General features: G+C 33.8%; 1 protein-coding gene across 1 annotated transcript; it reads right to left on the bottom strand.

Moving 5' to 3' along the window:
• Positions 1–6,364: 6,364 nt before the first annotated feature.
• LOC110725644 lies at positions 6,365–9,093 on the bottom strand. The gene is made up of 2 exons (XM_021905119.1): positions 8,209–9,093; positions 6,365–7,138 (listed from the first exon to the last, which is right to left on the bottom strand). Exons 1-2 carry the CDS (start codon positions 8,818–8,820, stop codon positions 6,776–6,778), a joined length of 975 nt encoding a protein of 324 aa, XP_021760811.1. The 5' UTR covers positions 8,821–9,093; the 3' UTR covers positions 6,365–6,775.
• Positions 9,094–14,688: the final 5,595 nt, after the last annotated feature.

Raw genomic sequence — 14,688 nt, forward strand, 5'->3', positions numbered from 1 at the left:
TCTTCTTGCACCGCTGTCTCCAGAAATGAAGCTGCACCAAGATAGTGTCCTTTGACGAAATTATATTATTCAGATAGAAAGAGGCATCAGTAACCGAGTGAAGAGACTCGCCCTCCTCAGAAAGGTTCTTCGTAAAAAATTTCCAATCAACACCCCAGAATTTCTTATTATTGAGACACCAATTCCTGACTAATGATTTTACATGTTCCAGATTCTTTGAGAGAATGAACATAGGTGATCCGGAAATATTCCTTTGCCAAGTAGAGAGAACAAAGGTATGTATTTCCTGAAAGTTGAGACACCAATTGTCCAATTGATATGGACGGTTTGAGTGTCCGTGAAACTGGGAGTCGTCAAAACAAATAGCAGCATGATCAGAGATAAGAATCGGTTGATTGAGTATACGGCTATCAGGAAAATTATGGAACCAATCAGAGGTCATGTAGGCCCGATCCAGACGCTGTAAAATTAGCTGATCGTCATCCCTATTATTCGTCCAGGTATAGGGGGGGCCCTTGAAAGCGGTAGCAAGTAAACTAGACTGAATTCTAAAATCAATAAAGGAATCCCAACCCTTAATGACATTTGACCCACCCAACCTATCATAATGATGCTCAATTTGAATAATATCTCCTATAATCAAGCAATTTGGAGCAATAGCAAGTAAATCCAAAAATCAAACCCCAAACTTGAGGTCTATCTTCAAGAACAGGAGCACCATAAACAAACATCACACATTTACTATTTCCATTAGTAAGCTTTATATTACAAAGTACAACGTTTGAACAACAAAAAATACAAGAGACTTCCTCCGAGCCATAACCAAAAACCACTAACCCACCTCTAGTACCTACGGAATCAACCCCAAAAACCGAAATAGGACTAATAAAACTAAGAAAGCTATTCACAACTGAGACTGAGACTTTAGTTTCACACAAAAACAAAAATGTAGGAGCATAGGAGCGTAACAACCAAAACACATAAGGAAGCTTAGGCGAATTAAGGTCATTTAGTCCCCGGCAATTCCATGATGTGATCTTAATAAAACCTTGGGGAGCTGTGAAAGGCCAGCTACCTTACCAAGGTTGTCCAAGAAAGAAGACGAGAAGTGAGCAGAAGAAGCACTTGCACCATCATGAAAGGCCATAGACGCAAACCCATAGGCTGAAATTTTTTGTGACTTGCGAGAAGAAGAAAAGGTAGCCTCTTCTACCTTTCTTTTACCACCTGACAAGGCCACGAAATGGTTGGAAGAGCATCCCATTGGAGTATCCCCCGGCTGAGGCAGATTAGTAGCCGCGAACCCCAAGTGTTGTGCAGTAGAAGCATCTGAGAGAGACTTAGCAACAGGTTTTCTCGATTCATTAGCAGGCAAGGTAAACCCACCCTTAGCTTGCACATTAAGAGACCTTATTTTTCGACGTTTCTGAGACCACGTTGAACCATGATAACCAAAGAAAGGATCCTGATCATAGGGGCGTTATCGATGAAAAGGGTCACGAGAACTCCTTTTTTGTGGCTTAGCATCACACTTAGAATGTATTGGACGCATAGGAGCATGAGGTGTAGCAGCACCCTGATAGTGAGCATCTGATTTATCTTCTAAGGACAGCTTTTCGAGCATTTGAGGTGTATCATCATCTGCAGCAGCGGTTATAATAGAAGGCAAAGTAAATTCCTCCGAGTCTGAGCTGTCCGTTAGGAAGCTTTCCTCAAGGGCTGCTGAAATTCTAAACCCCCTACCAAAAGTAAATTGAGAACGAACCTCGGCGAACTTATCACTCCCCTGATCAGAAGCCGACTTATAATCAGAGCTATGTGACGAAGAAGGAGCTGCCACATTAATCCCAGAAGGAGCAGCATCATATAGCAAGCTAGAATCCCATGCCCCCGATGAATTAGAGTGTAAAGGAGCAGCAAAGTAGCTCTCCTGTCTCGCTGCTGTAGTTGGAGCTCCAGCATGAGCAGAAGTAGCAGAATATGGAGCAGCAACATAGCCCGAGGAAGACCGAGCAGCAAGAAATGGCGCATATGGGTCACCTGCCATCATATTCTCAAGCATAAACCTTGTGGAATGCGGATTATGATACGATTGAGGAGTAGTAGGATCAGATTCAGATGAGGAACGAGATTTAGTCCCCTGAGTTGAAGCAGAACCAGACGAAGAAGAAGAGCGAGCAGCCACGTTTGGGTGAGACAAATATCCATTTTGATACACCCCATTAATAGGGATAAAATCCGGCTCAATATTATCATTATCATCATGATCAATCCCAGTAGGAGTTGCACCATCTACATGAGCATTCGGCAAATTATCCGAATGACTATTAGAATCATCAGTATCATCTTGATTAAAATCAGGTGGTTCATCATCGTCATCATTAACATCATCATCACCTTCATCATTATTTTCATTATCCATATCATCATTATCATCAGCCCCATCATTATCATTATTACCCGAATCACCTGAACTATCATCATTATACTCAAAGTCCTGCGCAAGAACAATAAGATTGACTCTAGTATTTCGAGTATTGAAATTCTCTTGTGACCCCTCCACCATATTCGAATAGAAATTATGATTATTTGGATCATACAGAACAGTCCTTCCTTGAGCCTCAAAGGCCTCCATCCGAGCATGAATGCGCCGAGAAGCCACATAATCCGAGTGGTTGCAAAATTCTTTGAAATGACCAACACAACCACATTTCTTGCAAAACCTAAACACTCCCTCATACCTAAAAAAATCCATATTGGACCGAATTCCCCCGGAATTAGAGGTCAACCATAACCTGACCTCGGAACTCCGGCTCCTCCGGCAAGCCATCTCCATCATAATCAAGAGTCTCCTCCAACTCTACAAGTTCTAAGGTTTTTACAGCCCATTCAGGATCGAGAAACCCTAGAGGAAGTCCATATACTCTAATCCACAACCTAGTGAAATCAAAATTAGCTGAAGCAGGCACAGTGTAACGATTACACCTTCGAACATTGCAAATTCTACCATCTAAGACGAAGGTGTGTTGTTCAAGTAAGGCCTCTACGTCCGCTAAATTAGTGCATGCAAAAAAAAAACAACCAGTACGATGAACAACAATATTACCTCGTGTGAGCCACTGCGTATCGATCATCTGTTGAACAATCGTGCGGCTAGGAGGATTGGGCCCAAAGAAACGACCAATTACCTCTTTGTTCCAATCGATATTAGTAAATATAATTCTCAAGTGGCTCAGTTAGATACACCCCCATTAGATACACCGTCCAATAATTCCTATTTGCCATTATGAACGAGACAACAAGGACAGCAATAAAGAGGGGAAGAAGTTTAGAGGTGGAACAGAACAGAGAATATTTGTGAATAGAAAAGGAAACTAGATTCTTCGAATAATAGTAAAATCCCCAAAGGAATTAAACCTCTAAGGAAATGAGACACAAAGGCACTTGAGGGATGCCAAGTAATTGAGCTTGCTAGAAAGTGGGCTCAACTTGAAGAACAAAGCCTTGTGCACTACGAAAGCTTGATTGGGCGAAAGAAATGGCTGCTTGGAACAAATCAGTTAAAGAACCAAGTAGAAAGTAACACCAAATTAAGGAAAAAAAAAAAACAACTTCAAGAACAAGGGTAAACCCTAGGCACCGACTCAATATTTGAGAGAAAAAATTGATCTGCTTGCTTTGGTATTTCTTTATTGTAAATTCAGAATTTATCGAAGAATTACCATTAGTACATTAATAAGGTTATTGCTAGCAAATGTAATTTTTTTTTATTATAAATGAAGCAAATGATAGAATTAGATTATTGGCAATCAAGAATATCAAGTTATATATATACATATAGTCATTTCATGTTATTGAGTCACTAACAAAAAATGTTGCATAGCTTTACATTATTGAAAATTTTAATTAAAATTCAAAAAAGATTAAAAATGTGAAATTCGTGCGATCGGAGATACATAAAAAAAATATTTCACACACATATTTCATAAAAATCCTTTTTATGCTTCTTTCATGATACAACATATTTTATTTTAATCGCACAATAAATCTAATTTCATAAAGGAGATATGTTTTGTAATTCGGTCGATAAATATTTTGCCCATGTTGTAACAGTTGTATGATACGAGATTGATAACAATTTCAATCCGTTTTGGAAATAAATGGAAACTGTTTATCCATATTCATACTAACGAAAGAAAGACGGATTTTGTAGGAATATAGTGTATATATTTACTATGCTTGTAAACATATTGTAATGTGGTACATTGATTAATGTTACATGCTACATGCACTGCATGCAACATTTTTTTGTTTAATTTGGTTATATACTCTTGTTTATTTTGTTACTAATACTATCAATACTCTTATATTTTCTTTAAATAAAAATAATCATTCTTAGAAGAAAATCATAAAGAACTTCTAAATCATCTCAAAATTTAGTTTTTAAGTGTTTGAAATTTAACTCATTCACAATTTTTTGAAAAATTTGTATGGTTTTTAATAAATAAAGTGTTTTTTAATGAAAAGATAAGATATTTGGGGAAAAAAAAAATAAACCATCAATTTCAGTTATTTAAAGCTAGTTTTTGTGGTATATGTAACCCTTTAATATTCTTTAAAAAAAAATTGTAACCCTTTAATAAAGGTACCACAAAATCGTACTTGTATTTAGAGATGTTAATTCGGGTATTCGAGTCGGGTTTGGGTCGGGCAAATTAAGTCTCGCGTTAAATCAGGATCAGGTTATGTCGGGTCAATCTAACTTCAGGTCAGGTTTAGGTCGGGTCAATTTCAATTCAAGTTACAACAGTTCGTTCACCTTTTCAGATATAGGTCGGGTTCAATTCGATTTAAAATCAGATCGGGTTCAATTTTAGGTTCGGGTTGTGTTGAGTCGGGTTTGGATGGGTTAACAAGATGGTACATTCGAGTTCGGGTTAGTGTTGAGTTGGGTTCTGATTCAAGTTCAATTCTAATAAATATCGATGTGGCCAAGTTTAACTATATAATTACGCTTTCCATAATTAATCAAGCATCATCAGGATTTTATTAAACCTACATACGAGTAATAGAGAACAAAAGTTATATAAGCTGAACAAAAGGTATATAAAATTATACCAGTATATAAGCTGAATAAAAGGTATATAAAATTTTATTAATCCTTCCATGACTCGGGTTCATGTTTTAATTGGGTAGGGTACTAGTTAAGGTTCGGATTGTTTTCGGGTTGGATTAAATCGGTTGACAGTTACTATCAGGTCAGGGCAGGTTCGGGTTAAGGTCATAAAGTGGGATCAAATGGGTTTTCGGTTAAGATCAGGTCAGGTTCAAGTCAGGTTATAAGTCACTAGTTTCACACTTTCAACCCATTTTTCGAGTATAGGCTGGGTTCAAATCTTTGTCCATTAAGGTCGGGTTCTCGGGTCAGGTCAGTTTTTGTCAGCTCTAGCTATAATCCACACTTTTTGAGGAAATTTTGAGGTTTTGGAGCCCGATGGCAAAAAGTGTTGAGACCGTACCCTAGGGGATATATCTCGAGGTCATATAATGTCATTTGAAACCATATATGATCATTATATGTTGTCATAAACGTACGTGGTAGGCTTGAGTTTACGAAATCAATACAGTTGTGAACAGGTAAAATGACTGTTTAAGGGCATATTAGATGGTTCCACTGACCCAATTGGACATATGGAGGGTGTTAGGGACTATGGTAAACATCTCGGCAATTTTTATTTTCGGGTGAAAAAAGGTCAAAAAATTACAAAATTGAAGGCTACAATCCAAACTTATTGAGGAAATTTTGGGGTTTTGGGCCCTGTAGCGAAAAGCAACAAAAAGCTACTAAAATGTAATGTTATGAGATACATCTCGGGGTCATATAATGCCGTTTGAAACCATATATGATCATTATATGTTGTCATAAACATTCGTGGTAGGCTCGAGATTACGAAATCGGTGCAAGTTGCAAACGAGTAAACTGACCATTTCACGACATATTGGATGGTTCCACCGACCCAATTGGACTCTCAGAGGGTATTAGGGACAATGGTAAACATCTTGGTAATTTTTATTTCCGGGCGAAATAGGTAAAAAAATTACAAAATTAAAGACTATATATCCACGTTTTTTTAGAAAATTTTGAGGTTTAGGGGCCTGTGGCGAAAAGCCTTGAGACCCTGAGGGATACATCAAGGGGTCATATTATGCCGTTTGAAACCATATATGATCATTATATGTTGTTATAAACGTTCGTGGTAGGATTGATTTTATAAAATCTGTGCAAGTTGCAAACGGGTAAATTGACCGTTTAAGGGCATATTGGTTGGTTCCACCGAACCAATTGGACTCTGTGAGGGTATTAGGTACCATGGAAAACATCTCAGCAATTTTTATTTCCCGGCAAAAAAAGGTCAAAAAATTACATTGAAGGTTATAATCCACGCTTTTTTAGCTACCTAGGTCCGCTTTCAAGTTTCAACCTCCAGCTCTTCTTAGATCATGTAGTTGATCGTGTAAAATGCAGACAACAAATTCCCACAACTATAAATAATCCCGCCTTGGCTGACCCTCAACAGAGAAACCGCCACAATATCAGTCAGCTAATAAGTTATCTGGTCATCAACATAAAGTTCCTCTGCTGTCTCACAGTTCTCACTTCATGTGTTTGTTCTGAGTCTACTGTAGTGATTCTATTACAGTGTTACAAGTTTCTCACTAGAGTAGACTGGACTCCAATATTTCTGCCTTTCTGGCAAGAAATTTCAGTAATACCTCATTTCTTCTTGGTACAGTGAGCATCAGTACCATGCATTGTGCACTGATCATAACCAACAGTCTCAAGAAAGGCCCGGATTTCTTTGGCCGTTGTGTTGCTTGCTTGCAACAAGCGTTCATCTTCCTCATATATCAGATAAGGGGCTTCAGCTCCTTTTCTTGAGAGCAGCTTTTTGGCACCCTTCAAGACATGATATTCCCAACCCTGTACATCAATTTTTAGCAGCAGCACAGGCTCAGAGTCTGGGATAACTTCATCAAGAGGAATGGTCTTTACTTCAACCGCTATCTCTTCATTTGATTTGAATGCCAACTTCGCACCAGCAGCAGAAACAGCACTATTATCTAACCGGCCAACTAACTGTCAATCACAAGGAATATCAATATAAGGATCAAGAATACATAATTGTATACAGTGATTAGGAAACACTGGAAAATTGCTATAAATACTTGTGGCTTCATTATCTTTCATAACCCAGAGGGTCAAGCAACATAATGTATAACAGTGAAACTGAACAAGCTCTTGGATTTTGACTTATACTAGTATGTTTGGTTGGTGCAGCAAAAAACTCAGGCCATTGAGGGCAATATATTGATTCGCAGCACACTAGAAAGTTTTTGAGAGAGGATTTACATATCAATAAATGAAGCTGTTCCAAACAAATGAAGACCTGATGTTTCAATCCCTGTCAGTTTAAAGGCATGTACTCTAGTCTTTTGACATATCTGGTAACTCCTTCCTAATAATCAGATATCTAACTCAGCAACCATCTTATGTCCTACCCGAGTTGAAAATTTTCGAGCATTCTCAGAGGAATCAATTCTACATTACACAACAAAATTACACTCTAACAGTCTATAACACAAATTAGAATCCAAATATGTGCACCTTCATGTTTAATCAATCACTCACAGGATATAGCAAATTGCTCTTGCTAGAACCTTCATGTTTAATCAATCACTCACAGGATATAGCAAATTGCTCTTGCTAGAATGTAACATTCTACAGGGCAAGAACATACTCTACAGTTCCATGTACATCAAAAAATCCGAGCATCATTGAAATTTTGATTCATCAATCACCTCTTTCATGTCATAAAAAAATGAAGCGCCACCAAATTTAGATAAAGCTAAGTCACAGACTGTCATGTCAAATTCAATCACCATACACCAAAATTATACACTACATTAATTTTCAACATGTGATGATCATTGAAGTTTGAAATCACCAAAGTCAATCCAATGCACCACAATGTCCAATTTCTAATGAATTCTTAACATCATATTGAAAAACCCGCAACTACATACCATCAATTTGAACAAACATACACCAAATTCTTCAAATTTAACATGTATAAAATCCCAAATTCATAAAACCCACAAATTAAATCATGAAACCTTTAAAAAAAAATTGAATAAATAAAAAATTACCTTATGGAAAGTAATGCTACCGAAATGATCAGATGCAGCAGCTTCAAAAACAGTAACAAAATCCCCAACTCGATTAAAATAAATCCCATCACAAATCCTCTGTAAATTCTCAAAAACAGGCTCAAACGCCAAAACCCGAAAACCCATCACAGCAGCAGCAAAACTAGCCATACCCACATTAGCACCAACATCAACAAAGATCCCATTTTTACCCTCAGACTGAAATTTACCCAAAACCTCTTGAACAGTAGCAGAAATATCAGGCTTTTTAAAGGGTTTATTCTTAAGAATTCTCTGGATATTTTTATGGGGTTTTTCAGGCAAATTTCCAAGATCAGAGACTGAGTAAAGAAAAGGGTATTTAACACCTTCAACGATGTTTGCAATTACAGGGTGAGATTGCGGAGATTTGAAGCAATTATAAGGTGGGATTTTCGAGGTGAACGACGAAAGAGAAAGTTTGACATCTGGGGTTGGATTGGTAGTGAGATTTGAGGGTTTGGAAGCGAGGAAGAAGAGGAGAAGAAGGAGGAACGAGAGAGAAAGGAGAAGGAGGAATGAATTTGGCGATAGAAGTTTTAGAGATCTTTCTCTTTTCCAGGCGTTTGCCATGGATAAAATAGAGAAGAATGAATTTATGAGGATTTCTGGGAAATTTTTCTGGGTTGATTTGAGGAATGAATTTATGAGGATTTCTGGGAATTTTTTTTGGATTGATTTGAGGAATAAACACGAAAAGGTGTGTGACTGTGTATTTGATGAGCAGAATTAAGTGAGGAGGGAGAGTGATGTAACTCTGATGACCAATTGAAATTGCTAGTTCATTGTATCCAAATTGATAGAGTATAAAACATATTCGCGTCAGGTATGAGTGGACCTGTGTTGCATCCACATTTCAAGTTCAAAGGGTCTTTCATGTGAGGGGGAGTGATTACAAATTTTTACCTACACTCTACGGCAGGGAACACTGCCTGCACCCCCCCTCCGCGCGTGCCCCGCTCCCGCCCCTTTTCATTTATGAATTTTCTGTAAATTTTTTGTAATATGTTCATTTCTGTAATGGTAAATGGTCATTTATAAATCATTAAATGTTCATTTTTATAATAAGGAGTTTTTGTTCAAATTAATATATTTTATGAATTGTATTTTAAGAATTTTTTATCAATAAAAATGAGAGCAAATTTATTTATATGGATTGTTGAGTTTAAATCATTTTTATTATTAGAAGTATTACATCATCCAATGTACATTTTTGTTTATTCGAGTTTCAACATATGTTCATTTTTGTATCATGAAATGTTCATTTCAAGAGCCATGTGTAAGTTTTATAGTAAGATGTGTGCAAATACATGCATCTTATAATTGTATTTATATAAATAAAGAGTTGTTAAAAATAATTTCCAATATAAAATAAATTCAATTTAATTGCAATAATAATGCATTTCCATACAGCTATACTATTATATGTAATTGTTTCATAAACACGGAAGTGAACATTATTGTTTGGGCAGTCGAAAGACTATCACAAAGTCGGTTTGAACATTTAGGTTTTTTGTTTATGAACATATTGCTTTTCTAATATGAGCATTGAATTTTGTATCATTGATCATTAACGACTTGTTTACATTTCATAAGGAAGAGCAATCAATATTAGAAATATCATTTACATACTAGATGTTTTGTATCATCTAGCTACCAATATTAGAATGAAATTTATAAAATAGAAATAAACATTTATTTAGCTTCCAAAATGTCAAAATCTGTCTATTAAAATGAACATCGCCTCTTATATTTAATGTGTGGTATTAATATTCAAAGAACATTTTATAACATAAAAAATGAACAAGTATTAAACTTGAATGAATATCTTTTAATGTGCAATTGAACATTTAATAAAATTTAAATAAACATCTATTAAAATAATTATCTGCATATATATGTGAATGAACATTTATCCATATGTAAATGAACATATATTATTGTAAATATAAACATAATATCAATATAAAAATGAACTTCAATTACCATTTCTATACATTGTCATTTAATACATTTCGTATAAATAACAGGTATATAAAATCATCTTTATTGTGTGTTGTTTTTAATACATATCCTTTCTCAATATATACATCGATGTCTTCTACTTTCTTATATAATTATCCTGTGTAATAAGAGATCTAATTTTTAAACCATTAATAAACATTTACACATACAAATATGAACCCATTATTAGAAAATGATCATATACAGTGCAATATAAAAATGAACAATTATTATATTATAAATGAACATTTTTCAATACGAACATGAACAAATGTTAAAATTCAAACGAGCATCAAAAATAGTTTTCATTATGAACTAAATTAACTATACCTATAGAAAATATGTGAAGAAATCGACCAAAAATAGACATCATTAAGAGATTATTAGAATTCATTATGTAGATCGTTTATTAATATGTGAATGACCGGTTACTAATGTATAAATGAACATTTATGTAAATGAAACCGAACATTTATAAAAAAAAAAAAAAAAAAAAAAAAATTCACTACGAACTAAATTTACATTTATATAATTTTACGAAATAAATCAAATTATCCGTAAAATAAGGACAATTAAACTCTGTTTTCGATTTTATGTCCAACAATGTTGTAATCAAACAACACACCATTAATTAATTCAACACAGAAGAGTGTATATATATATATATACCAAACATTATTTTAATATAATTATATTAAATCACTTTTATGATAAAAAAAGTATAAGAATTCAAGAGCTACTATCAAAATTTTAAAATGTTTACTGAAAATAATTGAATAATATGGCAAAAAGTTATGGTTTGCACTTTTTTTCTTCCAAAAATAACTTACAATTTGATTTTATATCATTGCAATTGTGTGACTTCATCTCTTATATCAAAGACCGCACTTGATTTTTATAGAAAATTTCGAGTTTTTAAGTAAATATTTTTTGCAAATTTTGATAAGAGAGAATGGAGAGTGAAGATTAAAAGTGTATACTAATTTTAGGAGAGAGAAAACAATGCTTCTATCTTTTATTTTTTTTGGGGTGTAGAAAGTAAACTATAGCTGTGTTGTTTGGGGAAAGTGGATAGTGGGGATGTAGGTAGTGCTATCTACACTAGAGTGTAGGAATATATAATTAGGGGAGTGATAGAGTATATAACATATTCCTGGGCCTCAACCATCAGCTTAAGCTTTTGGTTGAGTTGGTCCACTAACATGGTATCGGAGCCAGCGTGACACAAAGGTCACGGGTTCAAAACTCATCCACCCCCACTTTCAAGTGGAATATTAAGCGCTGGGTATGAGGAGGGCCCATGCTGCATCCACAAGCCCAAACGGGCTCTCGTGTAAGGGGGAGTGATAGAGTATAAAACATATTCTTGGGTCTCAACCATCAGTTTAAGCTTTACACCTAACTCTAGATTTACCCGACACATAAAAAATACTTCGGTTTTTATACTTTATACTTCGTATGTGTATAGATTTTATTTTCCGTTATCAATTACTCGTAGTAACTAATTATCTTTATAGGAAATGATTTTAGCGCGCACCAAAAATTAATTTTTAACACCTCTACAACTCTATATGGAAAGCAGCAAAGCACATTGAAAACTTTGCTATAACATTAGGTGTGTCGAAATCAATGTTTGGCAAGCCTAATTCAGTTTCCCATCTCTAATTACTTTTCCTACTCTTTACTCTCTAGTAGAAGGGTGAGTATGATTTTTTTTTTTTCGAATTCTTGGTTTGACTATGAAAGGAAATACATGGATATGGTTAAGGGCCTGTTCATATTTACTTATTTACAGTTTAGTTCAGTTCAGCTCCAATCAGTTCAGTTTAGTTCAGTTCAGCTCCAATCAGTTCAGTTCAGCTCTTAATTTTCCTCTCTCATAAAATATTCATTTCAGCTTAGTTCAGTTCAGTTCAGTTCAGTTCAGTTCAGCTCTTAATTTTCCTCTCTCATAAAATATTCATTTCAGCTTAGTTCAGTTCAGTTCAGTTCAGCTCCAATCAGTTCAGTTCAGCTCAGTTCAATAAATATCAACAGGCCCTAAATTAAAACCAAATATACTTTAAATGCTTATTTCAAAGGGACATTTAACCTTTTTTAAAAAATAAATGTTTTAGCTTAGTGCTAGTTATTGAGAATTTTAATTAGACAAATAGGGCTTGAATGAAACTTTTCCATCCAATCTCATGTTTTAATTCCAAAAATGTTATTTTATAAAAAAAAAACAGAGTATCACACTACAATAGAATTTACAAAAACTTTTGTATGCCCCCGATTTACAATAATTTTATTGTACATCGAACAATTTGCAAAAAGTGACCCTTTTTTCTTACAAAAGTGGCCCTTTTTTCACAAAAGTGACCCTTTTTTCTTACAAAAGTCACCCTTTTTCACAAAAGTGACCCCTTTTTTCACAAAAGTGACTCCTTTTTTCACAAAAGTGATTTTTTTCATAAAAATGACCCTTTTTCGCAAGAGTGGTCCTTTTTTCACAAAAGTGACCCTTTTTATCACAAAAAGTGACCCCTTTTTTTTTGACAAAAATGACCCATATTTTACAAAAACGCACTAATGTCCGCCTACCTTCAAAAAAAAATTAGGTCACAAAATTCAGAAAATATACCTTCAATTTGTTCGTTTAAACTAGTAGAAGGAGGAGCAATTGTCTCCTTCTTTGAAAGCTTAACATTCGACATTATATTCGAAAACTAAAATCAAAATAGAATTGACATGAACATACCTTAAAATAACCAAAAATACAAAAAAAAAATGAACATACATACCTCAAAATTGGATGTAAAAGAAGAATTAACAAAAGAAACTACAAAATTAAGTTGAAAACCAAGATTAGAAAGAAAAACGAGAGTGAAATTGAAGAACAAAGGAGATAGAAACTAGAAAGAGGGGTAAAGAAGATGATAGAGAAAAAGAAGAGCATAGGAAAGAGAAGAAACAAAATAAAAGAAAATAATGCAGGAGAGTGAAAACATGAGAGTAGTAACAAATTTTAAATTCCACACGTGTAAATTGGGTCATAACCACCGCCATTCAATAACTTATTGTAAACCCGTTTTTTAAAAACTTTTGTATAGAATTTATATGTTCTTGTCCAAAAAAAAAAAAGCATAAGTTAGATTTTTCAAGAAGATTTTGTATGAGACTAAACCAAAACGAATTGAGTATTTCAATGAAGAACTCATCTAATATGTCATCAATAACATAATACTTAAACAGACATTATAAATGGCACGTGTCACTTTCTGGTGCTGTTTTTTCCCACCAAAACTCCCTCTCCTTTTTTTAGCAGAACAAATCTTCTATTTTTGTAATATTTGTATAATACAATTATAATAATATATTATTCATAATCTTATATATTATCTTTATAATAATTGTATTCCTTTTTAGAGCATGTTCTCATTGACTGAACTCAGCTGAACTGAATTGAGCTGAACTGAACTGAACTGAACTGAGTTGAGCTGAACTGAACTGAACTGAACTGAACTGAATTGAAATGAATATTTTATAAGAGAAGGAAATTAGGAGCTGAGCTAAACTGAATTGAACTAAACTGAACTAAACTGAGCTAAACTGAATTGAACTGAGCTGAACTGAACTAAACTTAACTGAACTAAACTAAATTGAACTAAACTGAATTTCAACGTAAGAGAACATGCCCTTAGGCCATGTTCTTTTCACCTTAAAAAAATAATATTAAGTAAAAATAATTTCAGTTTAGTAAAAATAAGTTCAGTTGAGTAAAATTCAGTTTTCTTAAAGAACAATTATAATAGAAAATCAGTAAAAATAATTTCAATTCAGTAAAAATAATTTCAGTTCAATAAATTAAGTTCAGTTCAGTAAAAATAAGTTCAGTACAGTAAAAATAATTTCACTTCAGCAAAATTAAGGTGAATCAAACAGGACCTTAGTTTGTGTTCTATTTATTTAAAATAGTTACAAACAGATTTTGAGACCTTTTAATTAATGGAGATTAAATTATAATTTAGAAGCTTGATATATGGTGGAGATCAAGTATAAACTAACCAAGCCAAAAAAATACAATATTAACATTTAAATTACCATTATATTTTTTTTGATGCAAAAATTATCATTATATAGTTGTAAAATCTTATGAAATAATAATAATTGAGTTAGTTATCTGTTAAATGTTCCTGTAATATTTATTTTTGTAACTTATAACTTTTTTTTAAAAAAAAAATCAATTAACTATTACTAAAGCAGGTGTTGCTTACATCGATCGATTTGGACATAGTCACTATCCTTAAAAAATTTCTCGCCAATAAAATATATGATTTCAGCTTTAAATTTTTTTTTTATATAGTTATTCTACTTATTAGCTTATTTATTGGAAGTACTATAGTTTTTTTTTTTTTTTGTAACTAAATTAATTTATTAATAAAAAAGTCATACAAC

This window comes from Chenopodium quinoa, unplaced genomic scaffold (genome assembly GCF_001683475.1).
Source record: "Chenopodium quinoa cultivar QQ74 unplaced genomic scaffold, ASM168347v1, whole genome shotgun sequence".
NCBI lineage: Eukaryota > Viridiplantae > Streptophyta > Magnoliopsida > Caryophyllales > Amaranthaceae > Chenopodium > Chenopodium quinoa.